The sequence below is a fragment of the Caloenas nicobarica genome, chromosome 8 (genome assembly GCF_036013445.1).
Source record: "Caloenas nicobarica isolate bCalNic1 chromosome 8, bCalNic1.hap1, whole genome shotgun sequence".
Lineage (NCBI taxonomy): Eukaryota > Metazoa > Chordata > Aves > Columbiformes > Columbidae > Caloenas > Caloenas nicobarica.
Window position 1 is genome coordinate 4,547,677 of NC_088252.1, and position 15,197 is coordinate 4,562,873.

Sequence of the window (15,197 nt, forward strand, 5' to 3'; positions counted from 1 at the left end):
GGATTTCCCTCAGCAATTGTTTGAAAAGGCCAAAGTTGGCCCTGCTGAAGTCCAGGGTTGCAATTCTGCTCGGTATTCTGCTCCCGCCACATGAGATTCTGAACTCCACCATCTCATGGTCGCTGCAAACAAGGCAGCCCTCAACCTTTACTGCTTCAACCAGACCCTCCTTGCTAGTGAGGACGAGATCCAGCAGCGCACCTCTCCTAGTCGGCTCTTCCACCATTTGCATCAGAAAGTTATCATCAATGCACTGGAGGAACCTCCTAGACTGCGGCCGGCTGGCTGAGTAGTCCTTCCAGCAAACATCAGGGTAGTTAAAATCCCCCATAACAACCAGAGCCTGTGACTGTGAGGCTGCGCTCAGCTGCCTGTAGAAGGCCTCTTCAACTTCCTCACCCTGATCTGGTGGCCTGTAACAGACTCCCACGACAGTATCAGCCCTGCCACCCTGCCCCTTAATTCTCCCCCACAGACTCTCAACTCGCTCCTCAACCGCACCTGGACAGTACTCTATACATTGTAGTTGCTCTCTCTCACATAAAGAGCAACTCCACCACCACGCTTCACTGGCCTGTCTTTCCTGAAAAGGGCATAGCCATCCATGACCACATTCCAGTCATGTGAGCTGTCCCACCATGTCTCTGTTAATGCCACCAGATCATAATCTCCTGACCGAACGCAGGTTTCTAACTCCTCCTGCTTATTCCCCATGCTGCGCGCATTGGTGTACAGGCACTTCAGGGAGCGAGCCGAATACACCGATTTCATCCTAGGGGTATTGGGAAGCCTCCCGGTCTTTATTGATTCCAGCATGTTGCCCCACTGATGCAAGCCCAGCTACAACCCCATCCCCCTTCAAATCTAGTTTAAAGCCATGCAAATGAGCCCTGCTAATTCCTGTCCCAGCATCCTTTTACCGCTGTGGGATAAACCTTTCCCACGTATCACTGACCGGACTGGTGTCTTATAAAACCAGCCGTTATCAAAGAACCCAAAGCCCTGCCTGTAGCACCACTCCCGAAGCCAATCATTTACGGACCTAATTTTTCTATTCCATCCCACATCATCACCCAAAAATGGAAAGAGGGAAGAAAAGATGGTCCTAAGCAAAGTACATTAATATTTCAAGTTGACTTTAGGACCCTTTGTTTAAAGCGGATAGCCAAAAAGATTAGAAAACCTTATGAAAAAGTAGAAATAAGGCATAGGAGTGGTAGATTATAATAATCTCTCAAAGCTGCTTATGTAAGAGCTAGAAAGAAAAACCTTGGCTTTTTCTCTGTGTGCACCAGGGTTGTGGCTTCTCAAATCTAAATGTGTGAAGCTAATACCCCTAAAACCAAATATTGCTTAAGGTTTTCTCACCCTTAGCCAGACTTCTTTCTGACCGAAGTCTGGTTGAGACCTATTGAACTAGTGGTCATCGCTTTATTTGATACCTTGTCTACACTCCAATGTTCTGAGGCTCAGGAGAGTCTCAAAACCTTTACATGCAAATCCTGATGATTTTTTTTGTAAAAAGAAAGATCTCACCTTGTTTACAAGCAACCAAAACTCTAAGTACTACTGATGATAACTCATCAACACTTCATACAGTGGCATTAAATGATTCCCAGCTCTACTAGAAAAAACAACATACCTGGTTCTCTTCATTTTTTAACATTGCGTAATATTGGTGACTCACAATTATCTTCTGAATAAAGAATATGCCAACATCTTTAATGTCTCTCAGTTTTTTCACCTGGTGTGCAGAGTTAACCAATCTATTAATATGTACTTTTTAATCTTAAACTCTGCAATATTTCATTCACTTCTTAAGGCCACTTAGCTGTTTGCACTGGGAAGGGGAATATCCCTTTCCTACCATTGCAGTGACAAAAATATCTCAGTTTTTTGTCCTTGGCACATTTCACAAACACACTCTCACTGCTGGAATGTGGCACCATCCAGGAAAACATTAACTCAGAAAAATTTTTTCTACAAAAACCCACCAAGGTAACCAGACCCCCCAGGGCTGACGCTCTTCCCTCAGTGTTCCCATCGGGGCCATCCTGGTCTTCAGCCATCTCCTCACTCACAGCAGAAATTCACCTTTTTTGACAGAATTTTTTAAAATATAAGAAAAAACTGCAATGTGGAGCATGTTATTAAGGTCAGACAAACACCTTTACAAGCTTCATGCGTTTGCTCCAAGCAAAAAACATTGCATAATTACTGCGTGCATTTGGTGCAGGCGGTGGCTCTGTGAGGAGCTGCCAGGGCTGCCCAGTGCCAGACCCAGCCAGTTCCAGCCGGTTCCAGCCAGTGCCCCTGTGAGAAGGGCTGAGGGCCAAGGGGACAGCAAACACACTTTAGTTTTTGCATCTCGCCATCATCCAAATCTTTTTTAATTGGCAATAAATCAATTTTTCCCAAGTCTGTTTTGCGTGTGAGGGCAATTAGTAGGTGATCTCCCTGTCTTTATCTCACCCCACAAGCTCTTCTATCTTGTTTTCTGAACTCCATTTTGTTCTCATTTCTAAAATTCCTTTCTTTACCCAGTTTACTCTCTAGCTCCTCTCAGTATAGACTTCAATCTATTCTTTCCAATAGTTCGCTTCATCCAGGCACAGTAGTGTTCCCATTTGTATAAGCCACTATTTCCCCACAAGATCAAAACATGCGAATGCCACTTGCTCTCTGCAACTGTGGAAGCCAAAGGCTTCTTGCACAATAAATATAGCTCATTGTAAGAAAAAGTACAGAACTGGAATATACAAATATAGAAAATTATGACTAAAATCCATACACATTTCTGAAATCTCACAACATTCAGAAGCATAAAAGTAGCAAAGATCTTGTTTTGCTTTTCACAGCAAAGTTAAATCTCCAAACATATAAAGAAAAATATATTTTAGATTGTTTTATTTTTTACACAGTCTACAACATATGACAACACAGGAGGCCTGGAACAGTCACGCTAATCTGCAATTCTCTCAAACTTGTGTCTTATCCTCACAATCACCTCTCTGTTTACTTCAACCTTTTTAAAACCTGAGATTTCAAATACATAGAGAAATGTATACTCACTGTAGTACTGGCAAATCTGAAGTAATCATTTTTGCAGCACTCTTGAAAGTAAGACCTACATAGAACTTCTTCTCAAAGTTATTACAAGACAACTACTTGGAAACCTCTTTCATGAAAAGAATGTCAAAGTCCAGTCTGTAAAAGAGAGGAAAAAAATTGTTAGATGTGATTCCAAAATAGTAATACATTGAATAAAAAGCAAAATGGTCAATTTTGAAGTTGCATCACTATTAAGCCATGTGAAATTTAGAATGGATGTCCCCAGGACAGCTTAATCATCATCTTGCAGCCAGTTTTTACAATTCTGTTTAGGCAACTTTAGTTTATTATTATTTCAAATACACAAAGTATTTTTGCATTAGCTCCTTATTTGTTTATGGTAACTCTAATGTAAAAACATATGCAGAACTCTGAAAATTTAAATAAACAAGATAAGTATATAAATATAAGCAATCAGAGGTGATGATCTAGTTTTCTAGTCACACGATAGACTAAATGTCCAAGACAAAACTTTGGTTTCATGATAAACAGTCCTTCCTAGTTCTGAATCAAGACAAAAGATCTGCACCTAAAATCATGCGGGGTTTTATTTAGGCACAACAAAACTCGTCAGAGATAATATTCCTGAGAACATTTCCTTTAATGGAACTACATCTATTCAGTCAGACCCACTGTCTCACAGTTTTATGTGACTGAATTTCGCAGAATAGTCAAAATCTATGCAAGTGTCTAACTGCAACAGAAAGTATTTTAACCTGACAAAACCAAAGCTGTAAGTTTAAACAACAAACTAGACTGCATCTGTGGTACCACTACACCCACTAGTAACATCTCTCTATCCAGAAGACTAATCAAGGACTTGACTAATGACAGCAGATGCAACTTTGCCACTAAATAACAGCACAATGTGACAGATGCACTGATCTTTGATGTAATAAAACACAGAGCTGCCATCCCATTCTTCCAGAAAACCGAAGTTTTGGAGAAACTGAAATGATTTGTTTCATTCTCCTCTTTCACAGATGCTGGAGTCACAGCAACAGCTGCACGGAGCACTGCAGTTGAGCAATGGCAACGAATATGAAGGAGATAACTGCACATTTTTAAAACATGGGATATTTTACATCTCTTTCATTGAAATACTTGATTTCTTTTCAATGGGCAGTTTTTGTGTGTTCTAGTAGCTTTGCACAAGATAGTAGGAAAATCAAGCCAGAAAAGAGCTAACATCACCAAACACAGTATCTAAACAAAACAGCACCAGTGTGAGCAAAACACTACAACATGTGAGGTATTATTTTCCATCCTACTATATGCACATCAGTATTTATTTACCAAAAACATAACTGCACAGCATGAACAGACTTTTTGCCTCCGGTTATTACAGTTCAAATTAGACTCACAGATGCACACAACTAGTTCTTCCAGTACTTACTACTCTGTGCTACCAACAGTTTTACTTACAGCATCTCATTAACAAATCTACATTTTTCACTATATACTGCCATCTCACTGGCCATTTTTTCTACTGTATCATTAGCAAGCCACTTTGTTCTGAAACAAATGTTAACAGAAGTTTGTTTGGAATTAAAGTTGCCACTCCAGCGTTAGTGGTTTAAATGGAGACATTTTCCACACCAATACACCAGGTTGGTGTAAAAGCTCTCCAGTTTCACCATAAGACACAAGCAATCTGAGTTCTTCATGAACAAAAACGTTAGATGATATGCTATTTGTGCTATTTCCATAACGGGATTTCTCCATTAGAGACACTGGTCACTACTATGTTTTTTAAGGATGTGATTACTCTTAACAGGGGAATGGCGTGCCCACTCAACATAAAGCAACCATTTCAGACATCTGCAAGAATTTGTTATAAACAAACATAGCATCAGACTGGATTCAGTTTTGAGTTGATTTCCTACATGAAATAAAAAAGGGAATGTTCAGATCTCTGAAATGGAGAGGTTCGTTACAATCAGCACAACATGAATTCTGGTGGCCACAAAATACTAATATTTAGGTATAACTTAAGAAGAGTATTTAATGAAATCCTGAACAAGAAAGTTTTTGATTATGGCACCAAGCCTGTCGGAATTGGAGGAGAGTCTGGATGATGCTCTTGGTTGTATGATTTACTTTTACGTAGTCCTGGGAGGAACAAGTACTTGGACTCGATGGTCCTTATGGGTCCTTTCCAATTCGAGATAGTCTATGTTTAAGCTTTTGCAAATATTTTTTCCTCCTGTCATGACAATTAGATGTATACATTTTTGTAATAATGTCCGAATACAAAAAGTATATTTTTGTACACACACATGCACTCACACACACTCTTGCATAAGGTAACTAGAGCTTAGAGGAAACCCATCCATCTTGGAACCTCAGATTATCCAATTCTAGCAGGATACCAGGCATCAATCTTACTTTTCAGAGGAGTTTTCAAAAGAAGTTCAAGAATATTTATGTGCATTTCATGTGAGAGATTCTCCCCAGATGTTTAAAGCATCCTGCACAACTGTTATGTGGAATTTCTTTTTCTAATTTTCTTTTTTAACCTAATTATCACCCTTCATAACTGTTGTGCTGGGCACGCTCAGATATAGTAACCAGCAGCATACAGCTGCTCTGGGGAAGGAAATATAAGGAAAAGTGTGCTTGCTCAGGTATATGAGCAAAGGATACTTTGCTTATTTGAAAAGCAAAGTCCTGGCCTAAAAAAAGCATGGAGCGAAGGGTATAAAGATCCAGAAGGACCAGAGTGGAGCTGTTTTATTCAGAAGCAACTGAAGAACCAAGGAAGCTGGACCCACGGCCTTGACACAGTGGTAACAGCAGACAACCCAGCACTTGGGGAACTGCAAGGTCCTGTGGTATTTTCTCACAGTCCCATGTTCTGGATGACATTTCTTCCTCAACCCAGATACTCAGCTGAAGTTAGGAAACCCTCAGCAGTCTTGGGATAACCACCTTGCAACATCCCTCAACAGTGACATTCCTCTATGCTCACAGAAAAAACACCACTTGCTTCCAAATTCAGTCCTAAATTATCACCCATGTTGCTTAGTCTTGGTTTGGAAATAAAATAAGGTACTATAGTGACTAATGAAAAGCTGTACGTGCCTGGAACAGGGTTCTCAATTCAGTCGTGCAATTAAATTAAGCTTGACAACTGTGGAAAAATCATTGATCCTTGTGGATTACACAAAAGCGAACCTCCACATTTTTTTCTGGTTTTAATAAAAGGAACACCTGTTTCCTAAAGATGATGTTCTTATAAACAGGAAAATCAAACTCTCCTCCTTTCTGTCTTATTCAGCCTGAGAATTAAGGCATTGATAAAAAAAAAACTCTTGAAAGCTTGAGATAGATGTCCATTTTGTCACCTTTCTCCCGGGGAAGAGAAGACTGAGGGGAAGAACATTTCATACTTTTGCATTTTGGGTTATTGAAACTACAATAAACAAAACACAGTTGAACAAGTCCCTTACCTTGCAGTCAACTGCTTCCATTTTAGGCCTTTAAAAAACATATTATTCAATCCCAGTTTTCATTACCTTAGTATGTTTGCCAATTTTTAAACCTGCATATCTCTATTCTAAGATTACAAAATTTATGCTGGCATAGTTAAAAACTACCTATAGAAGAATATAAAGCAGGAAGTAGAAAAGACCATTGAGTTGAAACATGGAATGGGAAAACAAGTAAGTGTTTTTCATTTTTGCTTCTATTTTTTAACTATGCACAATAATAACCAGACATAACGAGCATTATATAAAACTGCTTCTTTATTAAAAAGAAAATCTTGTAGTAAGTTGTCAATTTTATGATAACTTTTCTTCACTAAGCAGCTCATAATGATCTTAGCTTTAAGAAAGGCGTTACAATTTTACAACAATACATCTGATACAAGCTTTCCATCAATACTTCCTGTAGTTTCTAACATGAAAAGCTACCTTTATTTTTTTGCAGTCTTTAGATTATTTTTGTCTCTGATGCCAAACAATAACCAAATGAAAAGATTGACATGAACCCTAAAACCTGACAGAACTGTTGCAAGTAACAATCTGGTAGCAACAACCAAATTAAGTTCAACTAACTTTATTATAAACTAGGTACTTATTCCTTACAGAGCTGTTATAAAGCTGAAACCAAGACTTGGGAAAAAAACCCCAAACCACTACTAAATTTAGCAGAGTCACGTCATTATTAACTCCATTGTCTGGAAGGTACCCAAAACAAAAGATAACCAGTATTTGACTGACTCCCATTCAAAACCCTTTCCTTGTTGACCAAGTGGCCTTGCTCCATCCAAGTGCAAAATATACTAAAAAAAATTGCTCACACTAACAGAGCAAAATCATCTCCTACTTAATTGGTTATGTCTGTACACTATAACTTCATTTTCCATTTACAATTACTTTGCTTTCTTTCTCAGTACTCCTTGCTACGTCTTTCCTTGCAAGTTGCTAATTGTTAAAGCAGCAGTTCATTTCTCCATCCTAGGCCCAAAGGAGATTTGAGAACTCCAAATGTCCTGCTGTGCGGACAAGAAACCAGAATACACGATGCTGTGCCATGTCATTGCACAGCACCATAAAGTGAGACATGTAAAACTCAAGTTTTTTAATACTCCGTTCAGAGACAAGATTTATCCCCCAATAATCTTGCCCAACAGCAGCGTTTCAGAGCTGGGGAAAGGCATTTTGCACCAGCAAATGCCAGTCCTGTCAGAAGGCAGCACGCTGGACACCAAGGCAGAGCTCCAAAAGCTTCAATCAACAAGGTGAGAGGGAAAAGCGGATCTTACATGTAGGCAGATAAATTCTATAACAGCCTTTTACTGTGTTATCCAAACCCATGCACAGCCTTGGACACACCACTTAAATCCTTCTTGCCCAGCTATCCCCCCTGCAAAGTGAAAATAGGATTTAGAAATTGAAAGTGTAAATTCTAAATCCTGCAGAACTACAAAAGTTGTTGTCAGGAACTAATCCTAGAAAAAAAAAACAAAATTACCAAATGCTGCAATGTGTTCTTCATTACTCAGGGTTTTTTTGTTTTCTTTAGATTATGTTTTTCTATAAGCATAAGCTTTATCCTGACTCCATGTTTGGAACTTTAAACAAATTAATTCATGTTAACCCTGTAGCCACTTGAAGCTGAATTAAATCACCTGTTCTGGGTCTGATTTTGACAATTCATAGTATCATTTTAGACCAACAAGACATAATGTTTATTTAGCATATCTTTAAGATAATTTCATTGAAGGTCTACATAAAAACTAAATTTCACATTCTCATTTTAGTAAGTATTTAAACCAAGACTGAAAGTCTAAGTGACAGAAGAATTAACACTAAGCACTAGTGAGTTCCTTCCATACTTAAAGCACATAGCAAGCTCTGCCCTGTGGTCTGCAATATTCTTAGTCCAGTCTAACCGCGACAGAAGGAGGTACTATTAGGAACACCTAGCCTAGTGCAGAATGGCTATGCTTCACTTCCTACATCCTTCAAAACCATACTGGACATATTATAATGATTATTCCACATCCCTCTCCCAAATGTGTGTTTCTGCTGTTGCTGTTATCCATTTAATACCTGGTAGGATCTGGACAATTGTTTTTTTCCACAGAAAATATCAATAAGAAATTAATATATAAAATGAAAAAGGTAAGTGAGCTCACAGAGGTAACGTGAATGATACAAGAAAAACGCAAGGCCAGGAACAGAGCGAGACTACACATAAAATTAAAGCATTTTAGTAGATGTCCATTATCATGAGTTGGACTTGATTCTTGTGAGTCACTTCCAACTCAGGACATTCTATGATTCTATGATTGACTTCAGTTTCTTTTTTCCCTTCTTTAGAGGTATTTCCAGGTGTGTTACACATACATGCAGGAACAAGAATTATCTCTTGGCAAGCCCTAGCTGTCCATCTCACATTGCCTTCAAGGTCAGTTGTCTCCTCGTTTGCACTCTACGGTTGCACCAATATGTAGAACCGACTCTACGGGCAAACCAGCTGTTGCTACTTCCTCTCACCAAATGCTTTCGGTCTAGAAAGGTCCTGCCCAGTCAGCCAGAAAAATAATCTGAAGTCTCACTTTCTGGTGTGCAATACTCTTTTGTGCTCTTCACAATTACGAATGCAAGACCTCATGCTGAAAGGTTACGCAAATCGCTGCTTGCAGACCTGGGAATAAAATTCTCAAATGACAAAAACTTCCAAGCATTACGTCATACTGCCACATTTCTATACTTACTTTTCAGTCTCTAAAAATGTGTGAACTGCCAAAACCGACCAGTTTTTTCTCTATCTTCTGATCCTGTTTCCAGAACACAGCAGCTAATTCCTGTACTGTTCATGTCTGAGCCCAGGCACTGACACCAAGATTACACAGAAAAGCTGATACAATCTCTTAACGATGACTATAATACTGTAGTTGATTCAAATGTCACATATCACCCAGACAATTTCGTTTGATCATCTCCAGTGTTTACTTCAATAGTTTAACTCGATTATCATCTTGTGCTTTCTTATGATGACTAGAATGGCTAATATTAAAGATATTAACCAAATGCTCTGTGTAAATGATTGCCTGTACATACAGCTTGCTCAAGAACAGAAATTTATTCTTTTCAATTTGTATTTTTTTTAAATAAAAATATTTTTTATGGACCGAGCACATGGACTGAACAGGCTTGCTTTCCCTTTGTTCTTCTTACAGACTTCTCAGACATAGCTGCTTCTCACTCTGCGGACACTTGACCTGATTTTCTGCAGCACTGAGCATTCACAACTGCCTGAGACCACTGGGGGCTACAGGCAACTCTGTCACTCATAAGGCAAATAATTATGGTCTGATTGCATCAGAGTAAGAGTTAAGACACTGAGTTCTAATGCTAGTCCAATATCTGGATGATTAAGGTCTAAATTAAACAACTTGCGCCTTGCCATCTGTCCATCAGGATAACATCAGCTATCTACCACCTTCCTACCTATCTGCTCTGAACATAGAATACACATAATAAGAAGGGCTCTAGAAAGTTAGGTTCTCCTATCCTCAAATGGTGAGCATGAATAGATGGATCCTTGAAGTCTTCCGCTTCTCTGCACTTGTATTTTCCGGACTCAGAAGGCATCTTGAGAAGATAAACTCACTCATCTTTTAAAGATGACGCAAGAGCATTGAGAGTCACAAAAAAGCCCATGGGACAAATTTAAAGTCAAGAGAGATTTTTGTCTGTCACAGAAACTGTGGAGCCATCCTCCCAAACAAAAAATTGCATGATCGTATGGGTAATGTAAGTGTTCACCATACCTTAGGATAAGGTTTTAAAAGATATGTGAACTATCAAGACATTAAATGCTTCCTCAATAAAGGACCATCTTGTTGAGTTGATTTCTTATTAAGCCAATTCAGCTCACTAAAATGGCATAAAACTTTTCAGGGTCTTGCACAGTTAAATTTATTGGGCCAAGCCAGGGCTCCCAGAGGCTCAGAAACCCCTGTACAAGTGTAGGCAAGACTTGAGGATGACTTATTTTTCAAAACATAAAAACTGCTGCAAAAGCAATGGAGAGGAGAATAAAGTCTCGGAGTGAGAAAAGTACAAGTAATGGATTTAAACTGCAGCAAGAAAAATTCAGGTAAGACACTGAGACAAACCAGGCAATGACTAGTGAAGCACTCTTACAGTTTGCTCAAGAAAATGCAAATTATCCACCGCTGATTTTTATTTTCCCAAATAGATAGTCGCACTTGTCAGGTCACACAAACATAGCAAAGTTTGTGGAGAAGGCTTATTCCTAGGAGACTGAAACAGCTGGGAAAAAGCAGACAAGGCTTTGGGAACGCAGGCTGCTTTGGGTCTGAAAACACGGCATTATTGTAACTGTGCCAGCTGGAGGGGAAAGGGTGAGAACCAGATAAACTCTTGATATCCCTTCTTACCTGCCCATTTCTTCTAATGTTTCTGTGACTTTACTCTCAATCAAATCCGCGTGTGACAATAATTAAAATTAAATCCAGCGAGTAAGTTCCCACTCAAGCACTTCAGTGAGTGGCTGCTTATTCCCACAAAATAATCCACATCCAGAGGAAGGCAGGAATCCCTGGTGTAGTGAAACACATTTAGCCAGGCACACAGACTTTGGATTTTCAAAGCAAAATGGGCCAAGAACGCAGACAGTCTACAGGCACACCAGAACCACTGTTAATAGATTTTTATGCTCAGAAGTTTACTCATCTGTACTTTTTCTCGGTAGTGGACATCTGGTGTTCTATTATTCATTGCAACTGGAAAATTGCCAACAATAAAACCAATTTTCACAAAGAGAAGCAAAGCCTAACATGTAGAACACTGGAATAAAAGGGAAAAAAACTCTCAGAATGATTCAGGTTTTTGTTCTTCAGGCATTTGTTCCTTTGTCTTTTCTTTTTTCCTCATATGAGACTCTGATAAGAAAAGCCAAGAGGAACTGCGGAACATTTTGTCCAGAGTATCAAAGAAAACGTGCATTTTGAAGTTGTATATAAACTACAGACTCTGGGAAGTGACTAATTCCAGTACTCAATATGATCATTATGGGGATGTGCACAAAGACTCAAGCAAAATAAAGTCACTAAAATAATAACTTCTCTGAGTTCATGCAGCTGCTAACAGAAAGAATATTTAATGGTTCATATAGAGAGACTCTTGCGCTTATCAAGTATAAATAAATGTAGGACTACTCATGACAAAAACCTATGGATTCCTGTACTACCGCGCCTCTATCAATGGGTCGGAAATTCAGCTTCACCCTCAGCCCAATGTAAGTAATTGGCATCTGTTTTACTAAGGTTCCTTTTTAACTCAACCTTTGTGTGTGCACAAGGGTAGGTGGATTTTTAAAAATTATTAAATCTCTCTTGTTTTGAGCTCCTTATAAGAGAGGTTGCATTTAATAAACGGATTAGCAAATATCCAATAGGAACTACTATAAATAGCATAATGCTACCTTTCTGCAGTGAGTCTGAATATCCTTGCTTTTAGTAACCACTTGTAACTTGTGCTTTCATTAAGCAGACAGCAGTTCCACTGATGCTTTTTACTTGAGCAGGAATAAATTTCAACAAGAATCATAAGAAAGCTATTTTTAGCCCAAATAACTCTGTACATGATTTAAAATAATAAATAAATAAATCACGCTTGTCTTAGCATAAAAGAGACTTCTCAAGAGTTCATAGTAGCACAGACCTTCTGACTCTTGATTATGGACACTCTGCTGGAGTACTGATACAATATAGTGGTTTACCATGCAGAGGGATTAATTTCCATATCCTTCCTCTACCCACTACCCAGAGTACCTAAATTATAAATACCTGCTAAGATCCTAAAAAGAGTTTGTGAAAACCGAACATGAGCCAAAAAAGTAGCAGAGGTAGACCAGGAAAGATGAAGTTAGCCAATAAAGTCATGAAATATAAATATATATATACATTAATTACAGAATCAAACCTTATCTCCCAACCCCATATCAAACCAAACACCCTTCACCTACACCTTGCACTGCTACAATCCATCTTCTGAAACAATCCAGAACAACAGTCTTTCAGGGAAAAACTACCCAAGTCTTAAATCCCACCATATTCTAGATAACAAAGGAAGAACTATAGTAATAGCCCTGACAATCAACAAAACGAGTTGTCAACTCTGATTTGATCCCTCTTCACCTTAAAACTTGGTTCAAGTTCTCTTCCCAATTAACTAAGCAAACCTATCCTCCTAATTTAGGAACTTTTCAACATGCTCCCCCAAACCAACAAGCCTGGCAGGTCTTTAATCCAAGTACAGTAGATGGAACAAAACCCATTAAAGAATTTCTCTCTTTACTACTCAGTGAGCCAGTTTCCTTCAATACAAACTAGACTGCATCTATAAACTACGCAATTTGAATCATCTCTCCATCAAAGCCATCAATGCTACCACAAATGTATTGTCAGATCACCAATTCCTCATTTTGTGTTACCATATTTCGCCTTAATAACTTACAAGAACAATAACTCCAGAATCCATATGCTGCTAAATACCTTCAATCCATCCTAACCTGACACTGCCTCTGTCTAGAGGCACTGGAACAGGTCCATAAATATGCTGAAATCTTCATGGGCTTACGTAAGGCAAGAGATTGTAAAGATATAACCAAGCCTATTATTTTTCTAAAACATAGAGATGACATCTATTTTGTAGTCTGAAAACTCATACTCTTTGAAAGTCATCCAATGTGCGATAAGAAGCAAACACTTCTCTATCAAACTGTTCCCAGCACCTACGCCAATACCGGTTTCAGGTCCGCCAGCCCAACACACCTACTGTCACCGAGCCAACAACAACGTGACATTCAAACAGACCATAACATCTAGGCAGCGTATCAAGGATGTTCATCATTGCACTCCTTCAGTAAACTGAAGACAATTTTCCCCGAAGACACAGCTACGTAAAAATATATCAACAGTTTGAACAAACTGAACAAACATCGCTGAAATGTACTGCAATAGCCACTGCTGCTGACTTTATGTGCTCGATTGTTACAAATGGCACAGATTATTACTTATATCAGCTATACAGTTGAAATATCTACTGGAAAAGCATACCTTGAAACGCCTTCTTTCCTCTCATCCCCCAATCTTAAAACAACCTGACCACCTCAATACACTTGTGAGCACAAGCACATTTTTTCAATGGACGCATGTAACCACATTGGAGCTATAAATAAAAAGCCTTGCAAACATGCTTCCCAGTGACCATAATAAATGCGTTATACTGCAATCAAAATTCAAACCCCAATTCACAGATCCCAGACTAACATAATTCACCAAAGCCCCAAGATGAATTCCCCAAAACTACACAGGTGAAAAACAGCAGGATTAGCAGCAAACACTCAAATAATGATTTACCAGCAGAATGCTTCACATAACAAAACCATTTCACTTCAAAGTTCTGACTCCTGATCCTAAAAACTTAAAAAAGCACACGATTGGAAATTAAAAATTCACAATCATTTTACATAGTTGTCTCAAAAGGGAAAGCGGATTTATTAGACATTAGTTTCTTCCATCCCTAGCTTATGATGCCTCCATATTCGATGGCCAAGACAACTTATTTCTCTGCCCCACAGGCAATACTGATTTTAACATCCACCCTACACTGCAGCAGAGCTCACAGCAATTAATTACCTTCCACCTGTACTGAGCTTGAGGATCATGATTTTATTTCAGGCTAAAGACATTTGATCCAGAAGCTTGCCTATTTCTTCACAGCAATATGAGGCAACCTAAAATATAATCACCTGTACTTACATGCTTCTCCTGACATGGATTCTGACACCAGAGGGAAAAAGGAATCTAAGGACTTCAGAAATTAAAGATGAGCTAAACGGGGCTGGCCACCCACCAGCATTCGCTAATGACCTCCCTGACACACCAGTCACATGAAATCAGTGAAACAATACGAAGAAATAGGAGAGAAGTTATTATCAGATACTACATAAAATTGAAAAGAGTTCTGCAATAGTCCAAAATGCAAATATCACTAGGGAAAAGACAAACTAGCACCTGGGAACAAGATTTGGTTTAGCTCAGTAAATAATCCTAAAGAAAAGCTTTTATCATTCAGTGCTGAAATGAATTTTGGTTAGTCAACAGCCCTAGGAAGAATCAACAGGGGGTGAAACTGTCTATTCTTTGCTGTTCAAAAACATCTTGCACACCACAATTAAATCCATTAAAAGAGAAATCTTCTTGGGGAAAAAAATGCCTGAAAAAAAATATCTTTTTCATTGCTTGTTCACTGCTCTAGATACAGAAATGACGGCTGTACAAATGGAAGATAATCGCACCGAGTAAAACCAGTTGAGAGGCCAGTTCCAAAGCGGAGAAACTGAAAAACCAGACAAGCATTATCTGACATACAAGGAGAGGCAAGAACAGAGAAGCCAACGCAGAAGCTGGACAAGAAGCTGATTCAGCTTCAATTCCCAAGGACTTTGCATCCAACCAGGCTGTCTGCCCTCCACCTCTTGACAATTTTGGAACACGTTGCCAAATGCCAACAGATTTGACAGAAGGACAGATACCT

General features: G+C 38.9%; 1 protein-coding gene across 2 annotated transcripts in view; it reads right to left on the bottom strand.

Annotated features, from left to right (window-relative positions):
• STAG1 (STAG1 cohesin complex component) overlaps nt 1–15,197 on the bottom strand; it is a 185,539-nt gene that overhangs the window by 141,439 nt on the left and 28,903 nt on the right. For both annotated transcript variants that reach the window (XM_065639667.1, XM_065639668.1), the window contains exon 2: nt 3,073–3,207. In XM_065639667.1, coding sequence (XP_065495739.1) covers nt 3,073–3,101 — 29 coding nt within the window. In that variant the 5' untranslated portion in view covers nt 3,102–3,207. The remainder of the gene's footprint in view (nt 1–3,072; nt 3,208–15,197) is intronic.